Source organism: Pocillopora damicornis, chromosome 10 (genome assembly GCF_964200805.1).
Source record: "Pocillopora damicornis chromosome 10, jaPocDami1.2, whole genome shotgun sequence".
In the NCBI taxonomy this organism is placed as follows: domain Eukaryota; kingdom Metazoa; phylum Cnidaria; class Anthozoa; order Scleractinia; family Pocilloporidae; genus Pocillopora; species Pocillopora damicornis.
In genome coordinates this window covers 13,659,296-13,682,543 of record NC_142679.1, presented here as the reverse complement: position 1 = coordinate 13,682,543, position 23,248 = coordinate 13,659,296, and the positions used below count along the sequence as shown (strand labels likewise).

Below are 23,248 nucleotides of genomic sequence, written 5' to 3'. Positions count from 1 at the left end.
GCCAACCCATTTTGAACAAAAACCTTCTAAGTGTTTGCCCAGGTTGACCGGTTGGCATCGGAGATTACATATGTTGGAGTCGGGGCCCTCAGAGTAAAGGCAAGTCTTGATCCCATGGGGGAAAGAGCGGGGGGGGGGGGGGTTGGGGAGCATTTAAAAGGGTTGACAGACGACTGGGACGAGTCAGATTCGATTCCTCAGGAAAAAGGAAAAGGGAGAAGCCCTTAAGGAAGAGCTTAGCGACAAGTCAGAAGCTGGGTAAAGTTTTCGAGATGTTATCTTTTAATTGGGTAGAAAAATCTGCCTTTTAACTGAGTTTCTTTTAAAGTGGAATTCTGTAACTCTTGCACTTCCGAGATCTAACAAGTAATTCTCCTTACTGTTTCCCATACAATTCTTAAGATGTAAGATTGGGGAATTTGGTATTGGATCAATAAATAATCCCCTAACTGATATTTTTCTTTATTCTCGTCTCTTGTCTGCTTAATCATATTGTACTGATACTGTCGTAGTCACTCATCGGAGTTAAAGGTTAAAAAAGTGTTGGCGTCAACGATAAGCGGCCTGATGTGTGGCAATTGGCAATTACGTTTTTAATCCTAACTAAAATGATTTATCTGAGTATGATACACTTAATAGAATGAAGTCGATCTTCCACACTATACCAATTTTTCTTTTGTCTAAATTAGGGTATCAAAATAACCGGGTTTCGTCTAAAAAAGAGAGAGAGAAAAAAAGAAAGGGTCTAAGAATCCACACAAACTCTCTATCTTGCAAAGTTCTCGATGGAATATTTAACCCCTCCCCCCCTCCCCCCCTCCACCAACACACTTTCTTACAGAAGGGGAGAAAGGAAAGTATTGACATGGCAGACGCTAATTATCAAACGAAGCCACTACAGTTTATTAAAGTACACCAATGTTTGGATAAATAAAATGTCATACTACTACATGGAGTGCGATCGAGTCATTAGCATATAAAGGAAAAGAAAAAAAACCTGTTTTCACCTCTAAATAAGGTGTACACTGTTTCTTTAAACCTATATAAGTTAAAAAATTACGACTTCCTTGTCGAAAAATGATAAAATAATAAAAACATTACGATGTGGTTTAACAATCCCATCGCACTCCACCTTAACAAAAAATATTTTATCCCACGTTGCTTTAAGCAAACCAAAAGCCTTAATAACTTAAATTTGCTCGTCAGCTCAAATAAGTAGTAAGATCTCTCTAAAATTATTACCTGCAATCTAAAATCACAGATACACCCTATGACATTTAAACGAGGTTTCAGCCTCTGAAAGAAGGTCTTTCCAGCAATCATGCTTCAGAGCACGACTGAAAGATTCAATTTGAATGCAATGGCGACCCGATAGTGCTTGTATTTTTCATGAAAAAGTTAAGAGTTCTCGCTTGACCAGTTCATTAAAACGTATTTTTCTTGAAGCACTTCTAAGCTACAGCAAAGTGAGAAAAAAAGAGTCTAGCTATTTAATTTCCGTTCACGTATCAGTGTCAAGCGCGGAAAAGCGCACTTGAAAAAACTGCATCATAGAGGTCAAACGTAAGGCACGCGCAAGGAGATCAACTTTTACTGGCCACGCACCCGCTAGCGCCCGCTAATTTTTCAGTATTTAATCCACAAATTCGCTCCAAGGAGAAGGATTGCGACCATACTGAAAGATAAAACATGAAGATAATGATATCAGGGTAACACTTGTTAAGAAGATGACGCTAAGAAAAACCCCTTTGTGTCTGGTAGAAATTTGTCTTTTCAATCGCTAAAGCCACGATTTTTCGTGCCGGCTAAAGAAGCGAGCCTGCGATAGGGTTTGTGAAGAGTCTGGCACGAGAAATTCCGTACCACATGGTTGCTACCGTTATACATTTTTGAAATTCCCAGACGTTTCCCTAAAAATACGTAAAATGTCCTTGTCCACCTGAATTAATAATTTCAAAAACGAGTCTTAAAAATTTCCCGTCACACCATTCCTCTCCACTAATAAATCTATGCTTTCAGCAAGTAACAAACAGCGTACATGAAGAGAAAGAAAGGATTGATTTTCTTGGAAAAACAACGTCACCTTGTCGTTCAATTTCATAAAACAGTATCGTGGCAATATCCAACAATTTTCAAGTCCGTGAAACGTACCCCGTTAACCATAAACATACCTGTATCGCAGTTAGTTCGTCGTAAAATCTCTTAGTGACTTCCAAGTTTTCCATGGTGGGAATCATGATATTCTAAACAACGACATAGAGAATTACAAGGACGAATAAGTCCCTCAAGAAAAAGAGCATCTATAAAATGAGGGCCAAAATGGGAGAAGTGCCAGACAGGTTATTGGAAAGAAACCATCAATGGGCACTACCGTTTGAACTGTGCAAGTAGTTTCGACTCTTCTGACTTGCTGCCGCCAAAATTATTTGGACTTTATTTTTACGCTATTCGTTTTTCGCCTTTGTCGCTTTTTCATTAAGTTCTTTTGTTTTCACGTCCATTACTTTCATCGATGCTCTAATACTTTTTTTTGTGCATAATTTTTCTTCGTTTGTGTTATTCGTATAAGTTCTTAGCCGAAACTTTTATTCATTCGGCTTTATCGTTTGACTTGCACTGTGCCATCGTTTTCTTAATCATTTTTTATTATCTTTAGCCAGCCAGGATCTCGTGGTTGTCCTTAATTTTTCTTTTTCATTTGATGATTTCTTTGCGTATAATTGTGGTAACTTGTTATTTCTTATTTTATTTTAGCAAGCGCCTCAAATGTTCATTTCGTGCCAATTGTTACCTCTGCTTCAAATATATATTTCGCTCCAATTGTTACCTTCGTTTCAATACTTCACTTTATTTCGTTTGCTGAATAATATCAAAAAGTGTGTTGGACAAGTACGAGTGACTTTAGCCCCAATATGACTGTTACCGATCACGTCGCCGACATATCAACTCGCCGACAACCAACTCGCCTACACTATTAGTCAACTCGCGTTCACCTTTTGCCAACTCGCCGACACCATCAGGATGTCGGCGAAGTGACCGAGGATGCCATCGAAGTGACCGGTATGTCGGCGAGTTGACCAAAGGCATCGGCGAGTTGACATGTCACCGTAGTGACCGGGTACCTAAAGTTCACACTGGTCTTGCAATTCAAATTTCAAATGTTTCTCTTATTCTCCTACCTGTCCCTCGTAAAGAATTCTGTTCACTGGACACACCACACAAGCTGTTCCTGCTCCAAACATTTCCTTTATCTACGAAAGGGTGGACAAAATATAACATTAAGTTTCGCAAAATAAATAAGAAAGATGAGAAATCTTGAGCTTGGTAATGAAACGGAGAAAGACGTTTTCAACCTTGTCACGAGCGCGGAACAAAGGGAAAAATGCTACAGCCTCCCAGTGAGTCAGACCTTCGGATTTCAGGATCCAACGCTCTTCCACTGAGCCACTCGACAGTTTCAAACCAAAAAGTGGCTTAACAACAGATTTATGATGACTTGAATTAACTTACAAATATATACCAAGGGCGTAGCCGGGGTTTTCAAAGGGGAGGGGGGGGGGTGTGTTACACTGAATCAAACAGAGAGTAATCACCAGTTTTCGCCACCTAAATATTGCAAGTTGTGCAAGTTGTTTGCTTACAAAGGGGGGGGGGGGGTGTCACGGGTACAAGCACTTGTATTCTTTCCTAATTCTTAAATCAACATCACATCTGCAATGAGAGCCTGTCGCGTTTTGCCTATACTTTTTTCCACAAAAACGCTATCATAACTAAATGTTTATGAACTAAAGCAGTTATAAAAGGCTAGTTAGGTAGTGTCAAGAGTGAACTTCTTTACCCTATTTTCTTGTGAAGCTTGTATAACATCGTCCATATTAAATTCCTTTTCTACAACTTTGAATTCTCCCTGTGGGAAAAGAGGAAATACAAACTTAGTTACAAAAAGTATACTGAAATGTACAAATATGTTGTTTTCCTATTTCACGAAAACGTTTGGTTAAAAAAATTGAGGCAATATGACATAACTTTAGAACGATTCAAAGTCCATAAGATAAAATCTCAGTGAATAACAATAGGCCATTTTACAGTTGTGTACTTAGTTGCCAAGCCTTTGATTTGGAGTGAGCCTGAAGGTGACCTTGTTGTGTTAGAGACCAGAATCTAGTTAGCATGATAACAAATTAATTTGCATTTCAAAAGCAGCAAGGTTTGTATCATAACAAGGTCAACCTTAGCCTCACTCCTGTTCAAAGGCTTGGCAACCAAGCACACAACTGTAAAATGGACTATTTCCACAAAGTATTACCTACTTTCAGGCCCAAATCAACCACCTCTTTTAAAACAAAATGTGTCCTACAATATCCTTTGTTGTTCCTTTCCCTATCCTCCTCTCCATACATTCTTTAAACCTTTAACTCTAATGAGTGACCAAGACAGAATTTCTCCTTACAATATCAATACAATATCAACCATACAAGTGATGAGAATAAAGAAAACTATCAATTTTGGGATAATTAGTTGATCTGATACTGAATTCTCTAAACTACCATCATAACAATTGTATGATTCTTAGTAAGGAGAATTACAAATTTGGTCTGGGAGTTAAAGTATTAAACAAAGGTTTCCTACCCAGCTTTTGGCCAGTTCTAGTAAAGATTTCCGTGTAATCCCAGGAAGAATTAAACCATTGAGGGGTGGGGTGATCAGTTCCTTCTCTGAAATAAAAACATGAGAAAAAAACTAGATTAAGAAAGGGATAAACTTCATAATGGTGATCACTTGAATGAAAATTTTAAAAACAAAAGCCTTTCTATAGAATGGCTAGAATGTTGTTTTAACTGTCTTAGAAGTTTGCTGTGTTCAGCATTTTTTCATCTCTCTGTCATTGATCATTTACTGGATGACATTAACCAATGAAAATATAGTAATCTATGCGACACTATTAACCCTCTAGCTCCCAAGATCTGATTGTTAATTCTCCCCTCTGTCTGCTACACATTTTCTTATAAATAAGTTATGAGAATTTGGTGTGTGATTAAGATAACAACCTCTACCTGATAGATCTGAATGTTCTCATTACCTGTTTTCTGGGTAACATATGGATATTATGGGGAGAAGTTATATGTTAATCACTTCTGTAATCCTTTTAACTCACTGGGAGTTCAAAGAGTTACCTGAAAGTCCTTGTGTTATCATTTAACTATTGTATCATCCAATATGTTTTTGGTTATCAATCTTAGCTAGGTTAGCAACATGACTAGCCATTTTCCACTGACAGAACAGCAAAGATACAGTAACACGCAGAGATAAAATTACTTGTATTGCAAAACAGTTAGATGGTGTTACCCATGATCAGACTATTGTTTGTAAGCAGCAATTTAAAATTCACTGATCAGCTATTGGCTTATGGAATGCATCAAATGATAATAAATCCTATGCTTACCTCCATCGTTATTAATCCAAAACATAAATATATTCATGGTTCCAACCTCTGTAATCTGTGAGGAAAAAAATATGTGATCTGTGAATATCTATAAAAGTGGTGCTTTTAGAATCATAATCAGCTGATTATATTTTCTTCCTCTATGCAAAGAATTCTCTTATTTTATATTTTCTGACCTGTCGCTCTTCACCATACAACCATAGAACCTGTTGTAAGCCTTGCATTTCTGCATGTCTTTGAGCAAGTATGGTAGGACCATAATTTCTGTTATGAAAATAAACAGAACATTTTATATCTAAAATGATTGTATTTTCTAAAAATGTTAAGAAACATTTTTAAACAGCTTAGAGAGGAATCTGCTATTTTTCACAAAAAGACATGGACACAACTACCCATGAACTGAACATCATTTGAAGCAAAACTCCTAAACCATTATTTGTGAAAGCATTACTTAGCAGGTTGCATGGCATGCTCTTGTCCAGTGAGAGGGAAGAAAAGAATTCTTTGCATTGTGGGTTATCAGTAATATTTCCCAAGCCATAATGTTTTCTACAGGGTAAATTCTAAGATACATACCCTCCCATCTTACAGTCTCCAACACCTCCAGGCCAGGCTCTGACAAAAGAAGGATCAGCTAGCAGTGCAACTGGACTGAATGTCCCTGTCTTGAAGTATGGTCCAACAGGAGACAAGATGACATACAGCAGGGCTGAGGACGCCTTGTTTACACCAAGATTGGGCTTAAGATTAAAAATTTAGGATGGAGGAAGGATTAGAAATCTTGCCACTTTACAAACAGGCTATAAGAAAATTGTTTCTTCGGTGAACAACTTCTGCATTCTGATTGGCTGATGCACTCCCTGTCAATTCACTCAATTGACATACAATGAAATAGTAAAAGAGAATAGTAGAGAAGTAAAATGGTTTTAGCTGAAGAATACTTAATGAAAATTACCAAAATAGAAAACAGTTCAAGTCCAGGAATGATAGTTGAATTTTACTGTGATTTGAAGGCTTGCTATCATCACTTGACTTGGGTGTCAGAGCCTGCCAAGTTCAAGTTTTATTTATAATTTTTCACCAGCATTATTAAAAGCAGAGCTCGCAGAGCGTAGCCCCATAATTATACAAAATAGTAGTAACCCATCAAGCTGAAAAAATTTGGATGTACGACCGTATGACTGTACAACCATACAAGGTGCTACTTTTAACATGCGTGGTCAACTGTACTGCAGGCACACCAATGCCACGGTTTTGTCCAGTAGTCCAGTGGTCAGTGTTCTGGGCTCCAAGTCAGACGACCAAGGTTCTAGTCCTGGCTAGGGCAAGGCGTTGTGCCCTTGAGATGTGCAGGAAAAAAATATGAAAGCTCCGCTTTTAGGCTTGGCTAAATCTATTTATTAATTATTATAATGGTCCACCTTACCTGTGTTGCTATAAGAGTTGGTCGAATGTATAAGGAACACTTGTTTGAATAAGGCACCCATTCTCTTTCAATGCTAATAAGATGTTTTATACACTTGACAAGTTCTTCACCATCAAAACCCTGCCATGAGAAGCAACACAACAGTTCTCAAGTGAGAAAAATTCTGATAATTTTAAAGCAACAACATCCATGTTTAAAGGAGGTAAGTTTCTAAAGAAACCGTGGTGCTGCGTCGGTGGGAGAGTATAGCAGGTAATTTCGTGTTCACAACTGAGTTGAAAATGTAAATTGGCCACCATAAAGGGTAAAAAAAGCTTATGTTTCGAGCATTAACCCTTTGTCTATAACTCTGATGAAGTCAGTCATCCTCATCATCAATCACTTCAATCCACAGACAGATCCAGGAATTTTTTTACAAAGAGAGGCAAGGAAGGGGGGGGGGGGGGAAAGAATGACACCAAACCATAATTCAGAAAACAAAGAAAATATTTCCAACTTAATAAGCTAAGAAATAATCAAGATAAATAACATTTGAACACTTCATATTGACTACAAACATGCAATCCAGTCACTGCAAGACTTTTAGTGTCAAACAAGAAGTAAAAAAACCTATTGGTCTCATTAAAAGGGGGAAGGGGGGCTGTTGTTTAGACCTCGTGGCCCTCTCCCTGGATTTGCTGCTACAGTACCACCTCTCTCAAAGCAACTGGTAACATGTAGAGTTAAACTGTTCTTAATATTCAAAATATCATTCTGTCAAGCTCATTTAAAAGAACAGAAATATCATTTTGAACTCAGTTAAAAACAAAAATATGACTCACCGGTAGACAAGCTCTGTCAGCTGATCTGTTCATTCTTCTCATGTTCTCCATGGGTCTAAATAACCTGATCTTGTCATCATCTCCCCTGTAAGCCTTCATGCCTTCAAAAATCTATCCAAACAAAGACAACAAACAATTATTTCACCATTAGACTGTTTCTTGAGGGTTAAGCATTTGGGATAGTTTACAAGGTTGTGATCAACAGAGTCTGGTCTATTCAGCTTGTTTCGGTTTCTATATCCATTGATTGCTATATAATAAGCTCAGTTACGCACGCATTCTGATTGGTTCTCACTTATGATCTATTGGAGGAAAGACATATTGATGATGTCATCATTAAAACTTTTTTTCCGTATATTTTAATTCTTTATTACATAAAACAAATAGATTCCAAGTTGCTGTGCATCTGTTCACACTCAGCTGTGCCTTGTGTGCCACTTTTTTGTTCTTACCACATTTTGACATCATCTGTGATCTATTACTGAACAGACGCACGGCAACTTGGAATCTATTTGTTAAATGGCACTTTAATATGAAAGACTACAATGTAGTTTATTTTGAATTACAATGTTAGGGTGCTTATCATATTAGGGTTCAAAATCAAAACAAATTATTGAATAAACACAATGCTTAATATGAACAAAGGTAAGAACTGTGAGGGACCACTGAGAATTCGAGGTATAAACATGCAATTAAGCAACATCATGTGCAGGAAAATGTGTGCAAGTGTCACCAAATTGCGATTGGTTTTAGTTTTGTATCTACCGGTAAATTATTGAGTTTCTTCAAACCCAGTCACAAAGGATAAATCCAAATGAGCAGATCACAATTAATTGAAAATGGTTCTAAAGGAAATAACTGTGTTTCCCTACCTCTAGTGCATAGTGAAAGACAGAGCAGGATGGAGGTAATGACAAATTTTGGTATGGTTTAATTTTTGGATCAGCCCAGCCATTCTCTGCAGTCCATTCAATACTAAGCATGTGATCTGTAAACTCAGCGCCAAAGACTAATGTATTATAGTCTGATTTGGATTTTGGAGACTTGGTCGGTTCAACTACGAGCCTATCATACTTAAAAAAAAATATATAATACATTAAAAACATGGAAACTTACCATATTTACATAAAGAAATGCACAAGTGCTTAATTATTAGAAATTTGATGGGTGCTTATTGGGAAGAGGGTACTTTATTATGGGGGACACTTACTGTTGTTCTGTTCTGATCCTGCTGAAGCTCAAAAAGTTATAAACAAAGTGGCTGCAGAAAAGGTGTTCCTTATATACCCACTGAAAGCAAGGAAAAGAGGGGTGAAGAGTGCTATTTTGAGAGGAACAAATGTTTTACATTATGGCCCTGTGGGTGGGGGTGTTTATTCAAGGAAGCGTCCTTATAAGAGTGTGGGCATTTATTCAAGGAAAGAAAGTGTATCATGAATGCTCTCATAAACCACAAGGGGACTTATTATTTTGTAAGGCTTCCAGAGGATGCTGTATTTGGCCTTGTGGATGGGAACTTATTTCAGGGAGGGCGCCTATTAGAACAAGAGCATTTATTTGAGAAAATTCCATTCTCCATTCTAGAGAAGAGGGCTAATCAGATAAAAAGGGCAGACTTAATCAGAACAAATTGATGAAAAGCAAAATCATAGGAAAATTATTACAACTACTCTTCTGACCATTACACAGTATTACCAGTAATTATCATACTATGTGAAGAACACATTTCCTTGATTTCAAAACATAAAACACTGATATGGGAAGTAAATGAGCCTTGCAAAGACAAGCTGGTAAATTTGATAATACAATGCCACCTCGCAAAATAAATAAAAATACCACAACGTAAGTAAGGGAGGGAGAGAGGATTTTTAGTGATGAAAAAAAGTCTCATTATTTACTTTAAAGGAACATAAGAGGCTAAGTATTTTTAAGCAGATAGTTTGTATCAAAAACTGTTGTGCTATATTGTTGGATCACTGAAAGGAGATTTTTTAACTGACTTGCACAGTCTGTTTAACCCTTTAAACCCTGAGAGTGACCAGCATCTAATTTCTCCATACAGTAATTTGGCTAAATCATTTGTTGAGATCATGAGAATAAAGGAAATGATCGCCACCCAAAGAAGCTACAGTTGTAAAACCAATTCTCCTTGTCAGTACTAAAGGAAACGTATAAAGAAGAAAATGGAGAATATGGATACTGATGTTCGGGCAGAAAGGGTTAATGTCTCCTTTTAACTTTTTCCCAACTTTCTGATTAATTCTATTTGCATGCCACTCTTAAATTACAAAGGTGAAGAGACAGAAATAAAGAGATTGTTAAAAAACATGACATTAATCAAATAGATAGGACTTATGATCCCTAACAGGCCACCATGCCACATAGTGTGTAACATACCTTAAAATCAGAATCTGTGGACAAGCCTCGAATCTACAAATAAAATCAGAGAAAGAGGATCGGAAAACTGAGCTGAAACCTTCCGTAAATTAGAGTGATACCAGAAAATTTTCAGCTTTATTGTGTAACTAAAAGAACTAATGATATCTCTTAATTCCCTGATCGTCAATTTCAGGCACAGACGCTAATTGGCTCCTTGTAAGTATCTTTGGCCACCGTATGTAATTATAAAAGCATTAATATTGATTTGACGGTAGCAGCGTTTCGTAAAAGTGCAAATTTGAGAGGATTTTATCACTTTGAATTGATTTATTAGAGAGAAGATTTATCGCAATGAAATGACCTGTCTGTCGCTCTTTGTCTCAAAAAAAAAAAAAAGACGAGGATCTCCTACTGGAGCGAGGAATCCTTAAGAGCTCAATTGAAGGTCATGTCACAATCCACGCGTTATTTTACATCTGATAGCTAACTCAGGAAAAACTCCAAACCACTTATAAGAGAATCTTACCAAAATTTGTGACCTTAAACGTCTAACAGCTTTCCATGGAGAGGATTGAAGGTGAAAATTATTCACACAGAACTTTGTAAAACGTGACGCCATGTTAGTTTCATGCAAATTAAGTTTACGTGAGCACCTGGGCCGAGTTTTGGTGTATGCAAGCCGCAACCTGATTGGTTATTTTAGTGGGCGGGTTAGAGGTGTGGTTAGGTTATTGGGTGTTACCGGAATGGCCGCTTCTGTTCGCGACTAACTTTTTCCTAGTAGTATCCTATTTCCTAGGTCCTATTTACAACTACTAGTTTCAGTAGTGTTCTTAGCTGCGAGGATCTTCTAATTTCATCTCTCCACCGCAGTGCAAATATGTGAATTTTCATATATCTAAATTCTTCATTCACTTGGATGTTTATTTGTACCCAATTCATTGACCAGCTCCCAGTTGGCTTGTTAGTTCAATTGGTAGAGCGCTGCACCGGTATCGCAGAGGTCATGGGTTCAAATCCCGAACGGGCCTGAATTTTTTTCAGGTCCTATTTACAACTACTAGTTTCAGTAGTGTTCTTAGCTGCGAGGATCTTCTAATTTCATCTCTTCACCGCAGTGCAAATATGTGAATTTTCATATATCTGAATTCTTCATTAACTTTTTCCTTTTCGTTTTAACCCGCTACTGTAACCCTGCGCATATACTGTAATAGTTCTGGCAAATTCTCCAGGGGCCCAATAGAAACTTGAAGATGTAGAGATAATCTAAGAGGGGGAGAACGAATATGAGTTTAGTTTTCCTTCTGAGTCGTCCTCTGTCCAAGATGATTGCGGTACATAGTCTGCGTCTCTTTGGTTGGAAAAAACCTACACGCATCAGACGGAAAGTCCTACAAGCTTCCAAACAGAACAAATACATATAGTTCCACGGCTACCTCACCTGAATGAGGAAAACGGTTTTAGGATGTTATCTTTTGCATCAAATTATTATAACTTTTTGTCCTTAATTCCAAAGTCCAGAGTTTTAAATGAAGTTCAGGAACCTTACAAACCACCTAAATAATAGCATTATCACAAATCAAACGCCTGCTTACACAGCATACTATGTTTATTTTATACACAACTGTACAAAAAATGTCTATTCTAGATTTCACATATCAGTACAGTGATATTCCCTCCCTATGTAGCATTTACAGCAGACAATTGAAGCTGAGAACTGAAACACTTTCAAACAATGAGATACAAGACTGCTAAAGGACAATAAAATCAATGACCATTCCGTGTCTCCTAAATTTAGCTTCATAATCTGATCAAGTGTATTTTTATAGATAAAGACTAGAAGAAAATTAGTATCTTAGTCAGGCGAAAAAAAAAAGAAATCTAGCACTGCATTTCAGGAACTTTATAAAACAACCTTACACCTAAAGACTCAAACCACAGATCAGTAGATGGTATTTCCTCTACTATTTTTCTGAGAAAACCCTCAAAGTTATTGATTCATATTTGAGCTACTAAGCTGTACTTTTCAATGATTATAGCAGGGCAACAGTTTCTCTGAATTCTGTCCTGCTTAATTTGGGAGAAACTTAGGAAATGCTATCAACCACAGGAGTTGAAGTTTGCCTCCAGATAATTTCAGGTAGAGTAAAGAACTAGGGGTTTCCAGTCAACTACGTTAACTTTGAAACGTGATTATTTCCATAGAAAGAAAATGGTAACATTCAAGAGAAAAAGAAGGTTAAAAGCTTGGGCTAAAAGGGGGATAAAGCAAAACAAATCTGGATCTGGAAAATTAAGGGTCTAAGATTTGTTTATAGTAACTTTAAAGTCCTCCATCTGTGCCCAGTGTCCCTTGAATTGATCAAAAGTGCCTGGTACCAAACTCCTCTTTGGCTTTGATTTTAGCAAATTTGCACTGCAACAGTTTTAAGTGTTAATAAATAGAGGGTAAGCTCTCTGGAGTGTCCAATGAAGGCATCACTTTACGAGGCAACGTTCAAAGTAGACACTTCCTACATATCCTCCTCTCATGGATTTCCCCACATTCTGTTCAAACAACCGCCTGTTACTTCGAAGAACTTCAGCAGCATCTGTGGCAAAGGAAAGACACAGTGAAGGAATGAGGCTAGTACACAGCAAGCTTATTGACTTCTATCAATATTTTTTTTCAAGAGCTTCAACAAAACTAATTCCTCAAGACTGGTCTACATCCTTCAACATTACAACTTTGTTTCCTGGCCCAACACCTAGAGTTGGGGGAAGTGAAAACTTCACTGTCAACTTCTACTTATATGCACCACCCAATTATGATGGTGGTTTTGGAACTTCTAATTCTGCAAAGGGTAAATCTGAAGATGTCAAATCTCCTCTTGAAAATAAACAAAGGAAGTATTAACCTTTGTTAAGAGGATCCTCTGGATTTGGTTCCTGCAATCAAAGAGACAAGTCAAGTTATTTTATTGGCTCACACCTTAAAGGAGACATCTAAAAGGCCCATTTTTCGAAAGTACCACTAACTTAACAACCTGAAGCCATACTTTAAAAAAAAAATTAAAGAATAGAGAAGCAACTTATGGCACCCTAGTCAGTCCACTTTGTTTCTTTAGCTGATAGTTTTATAGTATAATTTTTAAAACTTTTGAAAATCCTGTCTTGATTGGAAAGAGGGGAGCTTTACAAGCCTGTTAATTTACCAGGACCTTCAAGCTAGGGGCTCCAAGATTGAGTCCTGATTGGTTCTTTTGAACAATACCAAAAATACAAAGTCACCCACTGACAGACTGATCAAATGACTCAAAAATTCACCTCATAGGGTTTATTACAAGCACTCACCAAAAACAGATATTGTAATCCAATTATTATTGCATTTATTGTAAGAACAGGTTTCCAGTCCTCTCTGCAAATACAAAAGATATTGGAAGCTTAAGGATTTTGCATCATGAAGTAATTTTAAAGGAAATGAAAGAACATATAATATCAGTAATCATCATTTATCTATACTTACCTCAAGATGTTCAAACAGACATTTCCTTCTAGATCAATGTTAGGATGATAAACCTGAAAAAAAGGGAGTCAAATTACTTTTAAAATCCAAATACCATGAACACCTGAAATATTTTGAGGAGAGGAGTCCAACTGTTTCAACCAACCAAACTGGAAATTAGTAATTAAGAGCAAATCTTGTCCACAAATAACAACTTCAATGCCATTGCTGCCAATACTGCCATTATTGGTTTTTCTTTTCTTTTCTTTTCCTTTAGAACTCCTTTACAAAGGCCATATTGTGGTATCTCATAAACTCTTTGATTCTACTTGAACACATTTTATCATGTATAATCATGGATAGAAAAGTTGCACAAAGCAACACTAATGCAAGAACTTAAACCTTTGAGGTTACTAGGTTTATGGTGACAACCAAGAGTAGTGAAGGGAAATGTCATAAATAATGAACTCAAAGTAGTCATCTGTTTCAAATAGAACTGGTCCTGCTGGATCATCAAGTTCCTGAGTTGTTTCTGCTGTTCTGTTTTGATTTTCAGGAATATAGACAAAATATCATGAAAAATCTTATCCACTTTTAAACTGAAATGTCTGGCCACATAGTTTAAAACTTAGGCATGCTACCCATGCAAGAGTTTTTTTTCTTTTTTTGTATTGGTGGTTTGAAAGGGAACACTAAGGAAATGATGTTTTCACTTTTGTAAAAGAAAAAGGGCATTCACTTTCAAATAAATAATAATGGAGAGCACAAAACCTTCAAGTTTATCTGAAGTAAACTCAGACATATTTTTTGGCTTATTGCCACTGGTGTCTGAAAAATTGCACAAATAAACTGCATTAGTGCCATGGTTCCTATAGTCTCCTTCACAGCCCATGCAAAGATATTTTGCAGGTGGTTGTTGCCCATCTGGACTTTGCTCCATGTTTGCCGAATATGTGATAAAAAGCAGGTTGTTTACAAGGAATTGACTAGTAAAGTCCAAGGTAGCTAAAAGCTAATTTGATTGTTAAAAAATGTCTACACATGTGAGAATTGCATGAAAAATTGACTAACAGTAGCATTTAGTTTCATGTGAATTTTTTAGTGCGGTTGGATTAAGACATTAAATCTATGTTGTTTATCAGAAAATGGTATTTCATCTGATAAAGTCTATTTCATAGTGACAAGTAGACACATAATTGTATTGGGAAAATACAGTTTAAACACAAGATGTAATTCATGGAGAACTTTTAAAATTATAGCAAAAAAATGGATATTTAACATGGCAGTCAAAATAGTTTTTCTGTGATCATGCCTGAAAGTAGCCATCTGATTGGTGCAAGCAATATACCACTTGATATGCTAACATAGAGTTGTTGTAACAGTTGCTTTTTTTTTAAATGAAAAAAGTAACTCAACAAATGGCAGGTGCTCTTAAACTAGAAACTCACTTTTGTTTCACACTTGACTTTTGGAGCATCATGAGGATATCCTGGACCAACCTTTTACAAATTAAACAGACTGGTATTGATTAAGGGATAATTAGATGTGTCGGAGCAAGTCATCAACATTCATGGAAAATGTTGAGACTTCCTAACCAATATGATGCATGGTCACTGTGGGATCCCAGAAAGGGTTCAGTGGCTTCAAAATCTAGGAAATTTATCTTTAGGATTTAAAGTCAAAAGATGTGTCAAATTACAACAAAATGAAACAGTAAAAAGAACTTCAAATGAGCTATTAGAAATTTCAAAAGACAGCAATGAGTCCCTAGGTGTTGGCTGAATGTGTTTTCAACTACCTAATGCATGTTGTCACCACTACAAGTTTTCAAGATAGTTTCCTCTGTCTTTCTAAGATCTTATAAAGGGAGTAACTCACCTTAAAACTAAAGATAAATCTTCCATTTCTGTAAAATCCCTGGAAGTTAAAAATTAAATTAAAAGCATCACTAAATTCAAAAAACTTATATTGGTTATTATCATTGAAACTTATGATGACTTAAGAAAAATGAGAAATCAGTTTGAATGCTGGGGCTTAAATTTTTTCAAGCAAATGAACAAAGTTATTGGTTTCTTAAGAAATTGTGGTGCATCATCCATGGGCAAGTCAGTCACAGAACAATGTCTGACTAAAAATTGCACGTGTCTGATGAAATGTTTTGTAAGGGAGTACAAACGTTTGAACAAATTTTAAAAAGAAACATTTACACACCACTTCAACAAACATTTTCTTCATGTATTCTGGTAATAAGCTTTTACTGCAACAACAAAGAAGTGTGACTTACAAAGCCTGTTTAAGGCAACTACTTAGATATTAGTAAAAGACTAGGATAGTCTCTAAATGATTATAGTACCTCATCTGGTGAAATATTGAGCTTGAAATTTAGAAGATCGTCTGGATCAGGAAATTCTATCTGACATGTTTTTGGTAGCTCAAGATCCCGTACATCTGAAATACAACACATTTTGCTTGCAACAACAATACAAACTTTAGGTGGCAAAAAAGTATTGTTTTGGTTATATGAAGAGATTAGTGGTATTGCCTTAGTAGTTCTTCTGGGAAATTTGAAAAACAAAACTTCTTGAATATATCATGTAAGTGATAAACCCTCCCTCAATGAGAGACAATAAAAAAAATTAAATTAAACAACTTCCAGACTAAGCACCCAGAGAGAAGAAAAACCCCAGTATTCAATTTCAGAATTTATGATCAGATTTATGATGACCTTTTAGAATTTCAAAAGGTGTCCCTGTGGTATGTGTAGCCTAAATACCCATAAAGAGAACACAGCACTGCAAGAGGAAAATGTCAAAGCCAAAAATACTGCACAGTAACCCTGACCAGGGCATTTCAAAATGGTACTTAGTTCTGCATTTCATGCATTATTCCTGAGACCTATGTGTTTCCATCATATTTAATAACAACTTCCTTCTTTCACTTCATCCAAAAATTATTGAAGGAGGCATTTCTGTGGCACTTTCAACCTGTTGCTCAAAAATTATCAAATTTCCTCAAACAAAAATCTAAATTTCTGTCCATCTGGGATACAAAGATCTTAAAGAGCAGACCTGCAACAGCCCTAACCCTTATCACCTTAATTAAAAGTGGACTTTGAGTCTCTACTTCACTCTAGACAGTGATAAAGTGATAGCGATTTGTCCACCAAGCTCGTGAGATACAAACAATGTTTTAAAAACCAACCCTGAACAAGGACAATGAGGTATTGTGGCGGTAATTAATCGTAACTCGAGACCGACGTATCAATCAAGCTTATCCGTGTCTCATGAAATTTAATGATTTCGGTGAATTCACGAGTATCTACCTCTTGGGCCTGTAAACAAAACAAATTCCACACTGGATGTCCTTCATGTTGACGGCGTTTTTGAGGACGAAATTAGACAATATACAGAATCCTATTTACGGTTTAAGAGGCCAATGTGGCAACACGGTGAAAACGTGAAAATGTACCAGAAATCAGGCTTTATTTTCGCACAAATAACAAAAAGATTACTACAGAAGAGACTCTAGGAGAAACTCAAAACTGTCAGGATTGACTTCAGGACGAAACAAGTAGTGAGCATGGCTAATACGGCAAGAATTACAATGGGCTATTTCTCGCTGTTTATTCCTTAAGTCTTCAAGGATATACTCATACAATAACAAAACAGATCACAAAACGTACCATTAAACGGATAAGATACATGATGCAATGGCAGCACAATGACTAAGCTTCTTCTACAAGAAAACCACACCGTAACACACCTTTCGTTATCCTTAGTTGCGCTGCAGAAGCCCTCTTCGTCCCTGTCTTTGCACCTTCTCCTTCCTTCTTTTGTTGCTTCAAAGAGAAAAGCTTGATCATGGCTCTAATATAATACAGACCGAAGAAATCACCAACTTCCCTTTATGTGCTCGAATGTAATCGAGGAAAGAGCCGCGAAGACTCAGCGAAAATTTTGCTTCGGCGCTGGCTCACATAATCTGATTGGTTCAGAATTCACGGAGAACTCTCGCCGAGTGTTCGGAAGTATGGAGCGAAAGGCCGAGCAATTATTGACTGAAATTGACTGAAATTACTTGTCTCCAGTCCTTCACTGTTGCGCGACGCGGTTACCAAAATATGGCGCGCTTTTTGATAACTTCGCGCGAACTTCGCGCGTAGTAATATCCACAGGGAAAGGGAGACATGGGAGACAAGTTTTCTGACACCTTTGGATCAACCTCTTTCGTCTTTGCTTCGGGCTGCACTCTTTCAGGTAAGTAGTCTCGATAAAAGGAAAGTAATCAAGTCAATTCTTTTATTTCTTACGAATTTAAGTAAGTTTTCAAAGGTTTTTCTGGTTAGCCAAACAAGTGGAAGTCATTTCAAAATTCGGTTCAGTTTGGAAGCCATTTCACAGTACGCATTAAAAACTTAAAGCTATGTTTTTTTAAATCGCTTTTTACGAAATTCATTCTATGTTATTTTGCACTAATCATTTCTTCTTATCTTTCGAAACGTCAACGTCTATTTTCAGGCTACCAGCATTTGGTGCAGAGAAATCTCTTTGCGAAAGATCATGTCTCGATCAGTTACAATGTATCATTACATGAGAAGTGTGAAAAAAAACAAATTCAGTAGGCATGGAGCACTGAAGTCGGCAAAAGCTGCATTAAATGACATAAACCAAAAGCAGTCCATGCATACAAGAAGTCCTTTTGGTCTGTTTGCTTTACTACCCCGAGAAATGCGCTTTAGAATATTTGGCTTCACTCCACTTTCCGATCTCGGGCAACTTTCCTTGACATCGAGACTTCTCACGGACGAGGTTGTGAACTACATCCACAGCAAAGACGCTTTACACGCCATTGTTCCAAATATCCAATTCAAGAATGAACAGGAATCTTCCGAGCTTTTCATAAACGCGAAAACGGAGTACTGCTGGAACCACTTTAAAGACCTTGGTGAGACTTACAACTGCATCATATTTCAGTATTGGAATAGCCTATAATTCCACTATCATCCTCTCTAAAATGTATTATACAAGCGTTTTTAAATTATGCGCTGCCATTCTTTAAACTAAAAGGGGAAGTACAATTTATTTAAACAAAACAAAGTGGTTTATCCAGACCCAAGTATAGCCTGATTCTTAGACAGTCCAAAGTCACTCGCTCAACGGAAGTAAGGCGGATGACTTCGGATCGATTGAATATCAGGGTACAATCCGCTCGTAATTAACGCATAACATTCACGCAAAGACTTTTTAAGAAGTTTTAGGAAATAAAATTACAAAAATTTACTAAAGTTTGCTACCGTACCCACCTTCAACCATTCAATGTTGTACAATCAGAAAAAAAGTGCAATATTGTACGGGGAAGAGGGGGGGAAAGTGAGAGTGTTAGGAGTAAAATTGGGAGGCTATTTCAGATTTTCGCAATCTCAGTGGTAATTTGCCAAAAAATTAATCACTGTAACTCAGCCGTAAAATTATATTTTTTACAGGGATATTACTTAAAAGGGCAACCTGCCTCTTTTCCACTAAAGAGAGGTTAAAGGAAGTCGGAGTAGTTTTGGATAAGGTATGAAATCAAGTTATACCGCGTTCCTATAACTTACCCGTCATAAATGATGATAGGATCCAGTTAAGATCAATAATTCTTGCTTTCCCTTTGCTCATGTCGCTGTTTCATCGCAACCGACTTTAGGTCCCATCATCCAAGGACTAGCATTTAATTCTAAACCAGTTCTAATGGGCTGTGTATTTAAGCATTATTTTCTAGACATGCCTAGTTAAACAAGTGTTAAAATGTGATAATGACAGAAATCCTTACAAAAACTTGAGCTAGGCAAATAATCACATGGTATTCTGATATCTGGTGGTTCACTGACCGAGGGAAAGTAAGCAGGATACATGAGCTTGATATGAGATTTCCCGGAGATTTTCCTCTCTAATGAGATTTCCCTCTCTAAGTCATCATGTGTTTAACAACTCAGTTCTCTACGACAAATTTTGCGATTCCGATATCATGAAATCATGTAAGGACATTTACAATAACACCCAAACTTATTTGACCGTCTGCAGCTCAAAGACACACACTCAAAGATCTGCACCACCCTTGGAAGTGATACCGCCTACAGCTGTTACGGAAAGTTTCTTCACTCCTTTGTTGCAGGATGGGAGGATGATGAGAAGTTTAAAGCCTATCTTGCTATCAAAGGTATAAACCGGCTTAAAAAAGAAAGACACAGACAGACGAACCGACTTAAAATTCCGTTGAACTGTTCCGGTAAACAGGAGACTAACTGACTACTGTTTAGCTTTGGTGGATTAGATGGGGTTGGCAAAAACCGGACATGGTATCTGGAAACGTTGGGTTCCTAGTTATCAAGGATAAAAAATGAATGACTTTGAAGTGAAGATATTCACTTCGTTTTATGCTCAAGCGAGCCAACGCTTAGATTACTTGCTTTAGAAAATCCTCCCTCTAGGTCACTCCTCCCGGCTCTGTTTGAATTTTGTTAACATAGAACCCAGGGCTCGTGCCTGTACTGCTGGATGTAGAGTCCAAGGCAGTGTAGCACCTGGGCGTTCCTCTTCTCACGCACACACCTGCATTTTATTTGACTTCATAATCTTTTAAAGGTGCCTCATGTTTGGATGACAGAATTAGGCAGGTGCTTCGCTCCCCGCCAGGATCACAACCATGGTACGAGAGATACATAAGAGTATTCTGTCGAGAGATATTCTTGGACAAGGCTAGCGATCCCACTGAGAGAGGATTCTGGCTTTGCAAAATACTAAAACCATGGCCCCTTGTTTTCCAAGCCCGACTAATTTACATTCTATACGGACCCGTCAATGATGAAAACGGTAAGTATTTATCAAACTGTCTTAATATTCACTGATGACGATCCAAAAATCTCTGACTAAAAATTGGCTCCTTAGGACCTACCTATTGTTCCGTCGCTCATGATTTTACCAAACGCATGAAATTTTCCTACGACAACCATACTTTGTCTTACCTGGTTTTAACATGTGGACTTATAATTTGCAGGAACTGTCGCCTGGAATGTGTTACAAAGTTGTCCAACTTATTTTGGCGTTGAAGACGCCGAACTAATGGACCTTGCAGACGCCCTCAAGATCTTACATGTGTATTGTGACAGCAAGGACTGGAACGAAGATGATTTTATCAGCGTGTTCGAGGAATTAACCGGTATTTGCTTTTAACAGTACAGTACATGTCTGTAAGTGAATGGAATTTGAAACATATGCTATAGGCGCGGCTTGATTTAGTGTAACCTTTGAGGTACACCTCACACCAATTGATCAACATGTACTTTCCGTTTTTTTTCTCTTTGGGATAACCGTCAATCGAATTTGATATCTCACCGCGTCAAAGCCTTTGGACTGAGCAGTAGTATAAAAATGAATTCAATCGCATAGCGTTGCGTTGAAGCTGCCTTTCTTTAAACAAATTAATGCCCCTTTCTGTTTTCTTTAACTTCAGGTACGCCGTCTGACTGGTGCTTGGAAAATATCGCCAAGCTGCTAAAACTGTGTGGAGAATCAGTTTGCTTTGAAGTGCTAGGAAATAAAGCTATGAATGGGAGAGTCCATGAATTATCATACTTAGGTTACTACCTTGGTCAGGTAATGTTTCCATGATATTTAGTCAAAGAAGTGATTCTGTAACACGTTTAAATAGGTTTGTTGTATGGATGTTGTTTGCAAACTTACAGTATTCTGTATTTCTTGTATTCTAAATATCACAGGCTTTAGGACAAGATGACATGATGTATGGCAAAGGGAATGGTATTCAGTGCTTTTCAAACACCATGAGACAAGTTCTGGCTGTCATGCCAAGCAGCAAAGATCAAGCTGCCTTGACATCATCCTTGTTCAATGTATGGGAAGAGAACATACTAAGCCTTGGAGAGGGACTCCAAGAAGACCTAGGTACTTAATGCAACAACTATTACATTCAAATGTTCATTTTCAATATAATCTTAAAACAACTTCCCTCAAACAAACAAACAAACAAACAAAAACAAGTTCATTTATTGGAAATAAATTGTTACCTCAAAAAAAAAAAACAACAACAAAACCAAGTACATTCATTGAAAAATGTTAAGTAAAAAAGTTGATTTTGATCATTTACTCCAGTTTCACTCTTAAATAATTGAGATAATGTAGATTACAGGGAAACAAAGAGGAACAGGAAAAAACTTAGAGGGTGGACATAGGAAAAAAAAAGTTAAGTTGTGAATTTTTTTTTTCTGTAGGACTCCCCATATTGATCTGTTTGCTCACTTTATTCCACCTCTTTTTGATTGCCCCTCCCTCTGGGAGCCTGAGGCAGTGCAAGGAAAATAATCATGCCTGATAACTTAATGAGTCTTAGGGAATATAAGGGGTCTTGAAAACCAAAAGTTTAGAAGAAAAGTAATCATGGAAATTAATATAGGAAATTGATATAGGAAATTCTGAAGCTAAGGAAAAGATATTTTAAGTCTGCACAAAGTAAAGAAACCCAATTAAACAACAATTACAGAGTACAATAAGAAAATTAATCATACTTAGCAATAATTGACTCTGTTTTTTATTTCTAGATGTTACTACCCCAGAAGAGCAAGAACAGGTTTTTGCTGCAAGTATACACAACCTAACTAAAATAGCAGCAATCTTTCTTAAAGAATGTACAGTAAAATGAGACCTCACAGAAGAACAGTTCTAAAGATCCTTTGAATATCATATTGAGAAAAAAATCAATTTATAAAAGATTTTGACATATTGCATTGCATCTCTAAAAATATTAAAATTTACATTTTTTGTGAAAATTTATTGATGGATACCTTAAAAAATGTTTAATATATTGTTGATAAATACTTTGTTTATGCTTTTTTTCCTTTGTTATCAATGTATCCTGGTAATATTACTCAAATCTCAAGACAATAAATGTAATAATTAAAAATCAGTAGTGATTTTAATCACAACAAGGTAATAACGACCCCTGTATTGGTTATAAAATATTATTGAAAGTAAATGTGTCACCTGCCAAAGAATTTTTTTACTTACTTTTTATGTACTTGTAGGGATTTGCCTTTTGGAGTCCATCTCTTTACTTTAGCTTTTCGTCACAAAAGTTTCATAGACCCTCCCTTAAGAGTAACTTTTCACAAGGTTTGTTACTCTTCAACACTAATCTAAACATGTGCCCAGTGTTTTTATTCATTTTGTTGCAACATTTTACTCATTTTAGGTGTCACTTTACAATTCATTTGTGAAGAATTGTAACTAACTTTTCACAATAAAATTGCATTTACAAAATAATCCTCTTGCCAATTTTTTCCATGTTGAATACATTTTTGCAATGATAAATAACTTATGATTACAAAAAAATACTTGTGTGGAACAGAACCACTATTATGCATAAAAAAGGAACTGACCGGATTTCCTCACCATGCTAAATTATTTCCCTATGAATAGTTGGTTCAAATCTTCTAAAACAGGTTTAATCAAGTTTCCAGATTTGTTTCAATAGCTTATGAAAAAAAATAATTTATAACACAATAGTTTCTTGCAATTCTCCTGTTTCATGAATGACTGGATCAAATTAATTCCTTACATGAATTTCCTATTACTTTACTTTTGGTATACTAAGTCATTGGTATATTCATTGTCACCTTTCAATCAATTATAACACCTGACATC

The 23,248-nt window shown here is 36.7% G+C and overlaps 3 protein-coding genes across 3 annotated transcripts; 1 reads left to right on the top strand and 2 right to left on the bottom strand.

Moving 5' to 3' along the window:
* Window positions 1-879: 879 nt before the first annotated feature.
* LOC113675429 (branched-chain-amino-acid aminotransferase-like) lies at window positions 880-10,717 on the bottom strand. Its single transcript, XM_089185110.1, has 13 exons — window positions 10,596-10,717; window positions 10,088-10,120; window positions 8,563-8,763; window positions 7,691-7,801; window positions 6,870-6,989; window positions 6,020-6,183; window positions 5,620-5,707; window positions 5,444-5,498; window positions 4,630-4,715; window positions 3,839-3,907; window positions 3,180-3,251; window positions 2,172-2,243; window positions 880-1,675 (listed from the first exon to the last, which is right to left on the bottom strand). The coding sequence occupies exons 1-13, from the start codon at window positions 10,686-10,688 to the stop codon at window positions 1,634-1,636; spliced, it is 1,206 nt and encodes a 401-aa protein (XP_089041236.1). The 5' UTR covers window positions 10,689-10,717; the 3' UTR covers window positions 880-1,633.
* Window positions 10,718-11,660: 943 nt separating this feature from the next.
* On the bottom strand, window positions 11,661-17,602 carry LOC113675462 (NEDD8-conjugating enzyme Ubc12). Its single transcript, XM_027192044.2, has 8 exons — window positions 17,316-17,602; window positions 15,907-16,001; window positions 15,432-15,470; window positions 15,002-15,052; window positions 13,575-13,627; window positions 13,403-13,466; window positions 12,967-12,997; window positions 11,661-12,660 (listed from the first exon to the last, which is right to left on the bottom strand). The coding sequence occupies exons 1-8, from the start codon at window positions 17,413-17,415 to the stop codon at window positions 12,548-12,550; spliced, it is 546 nt and encodes a 181-aa protein (XP_027047845.1). The 5' UTR covers window positions 17,416-17,602; the 3' UTR covers window positions 11,661-12,547.
* A 128-nt stretch (window positions 17,603-17,730) lies between these two features.
* On the top strand, window positions 17,731-22,867 carry LOC113675428 (F-box only protein 47). The gene is made up of 9 exons (XM_027191997.2): window positions 17,731-17,809; window positions 18,071-18,497; window positions 19,036-19,112; window positions 19,616-19,751; window positions 20,177-20,404; window positions 20,589-20,750; window positions 21,045-21,187; window positions 21,310-21,493; window positions 22,147-22,867. The coding sequence occupies exons 2-9, from the start codon at window positions 18,113-18,115 to the stop codon at window positions 22,245-22,247; spliced, it is 1,416 nt and encodes a 471-aa protein (XP_027047798.2). The 5' UTR covers window positions 17,731-17,809; window positions 18,071-18,112; the 3' UTR covers window positions 22,248-22,867.
* Window positions 22,868-23,248: the final 381 nt, after the last annotated feature.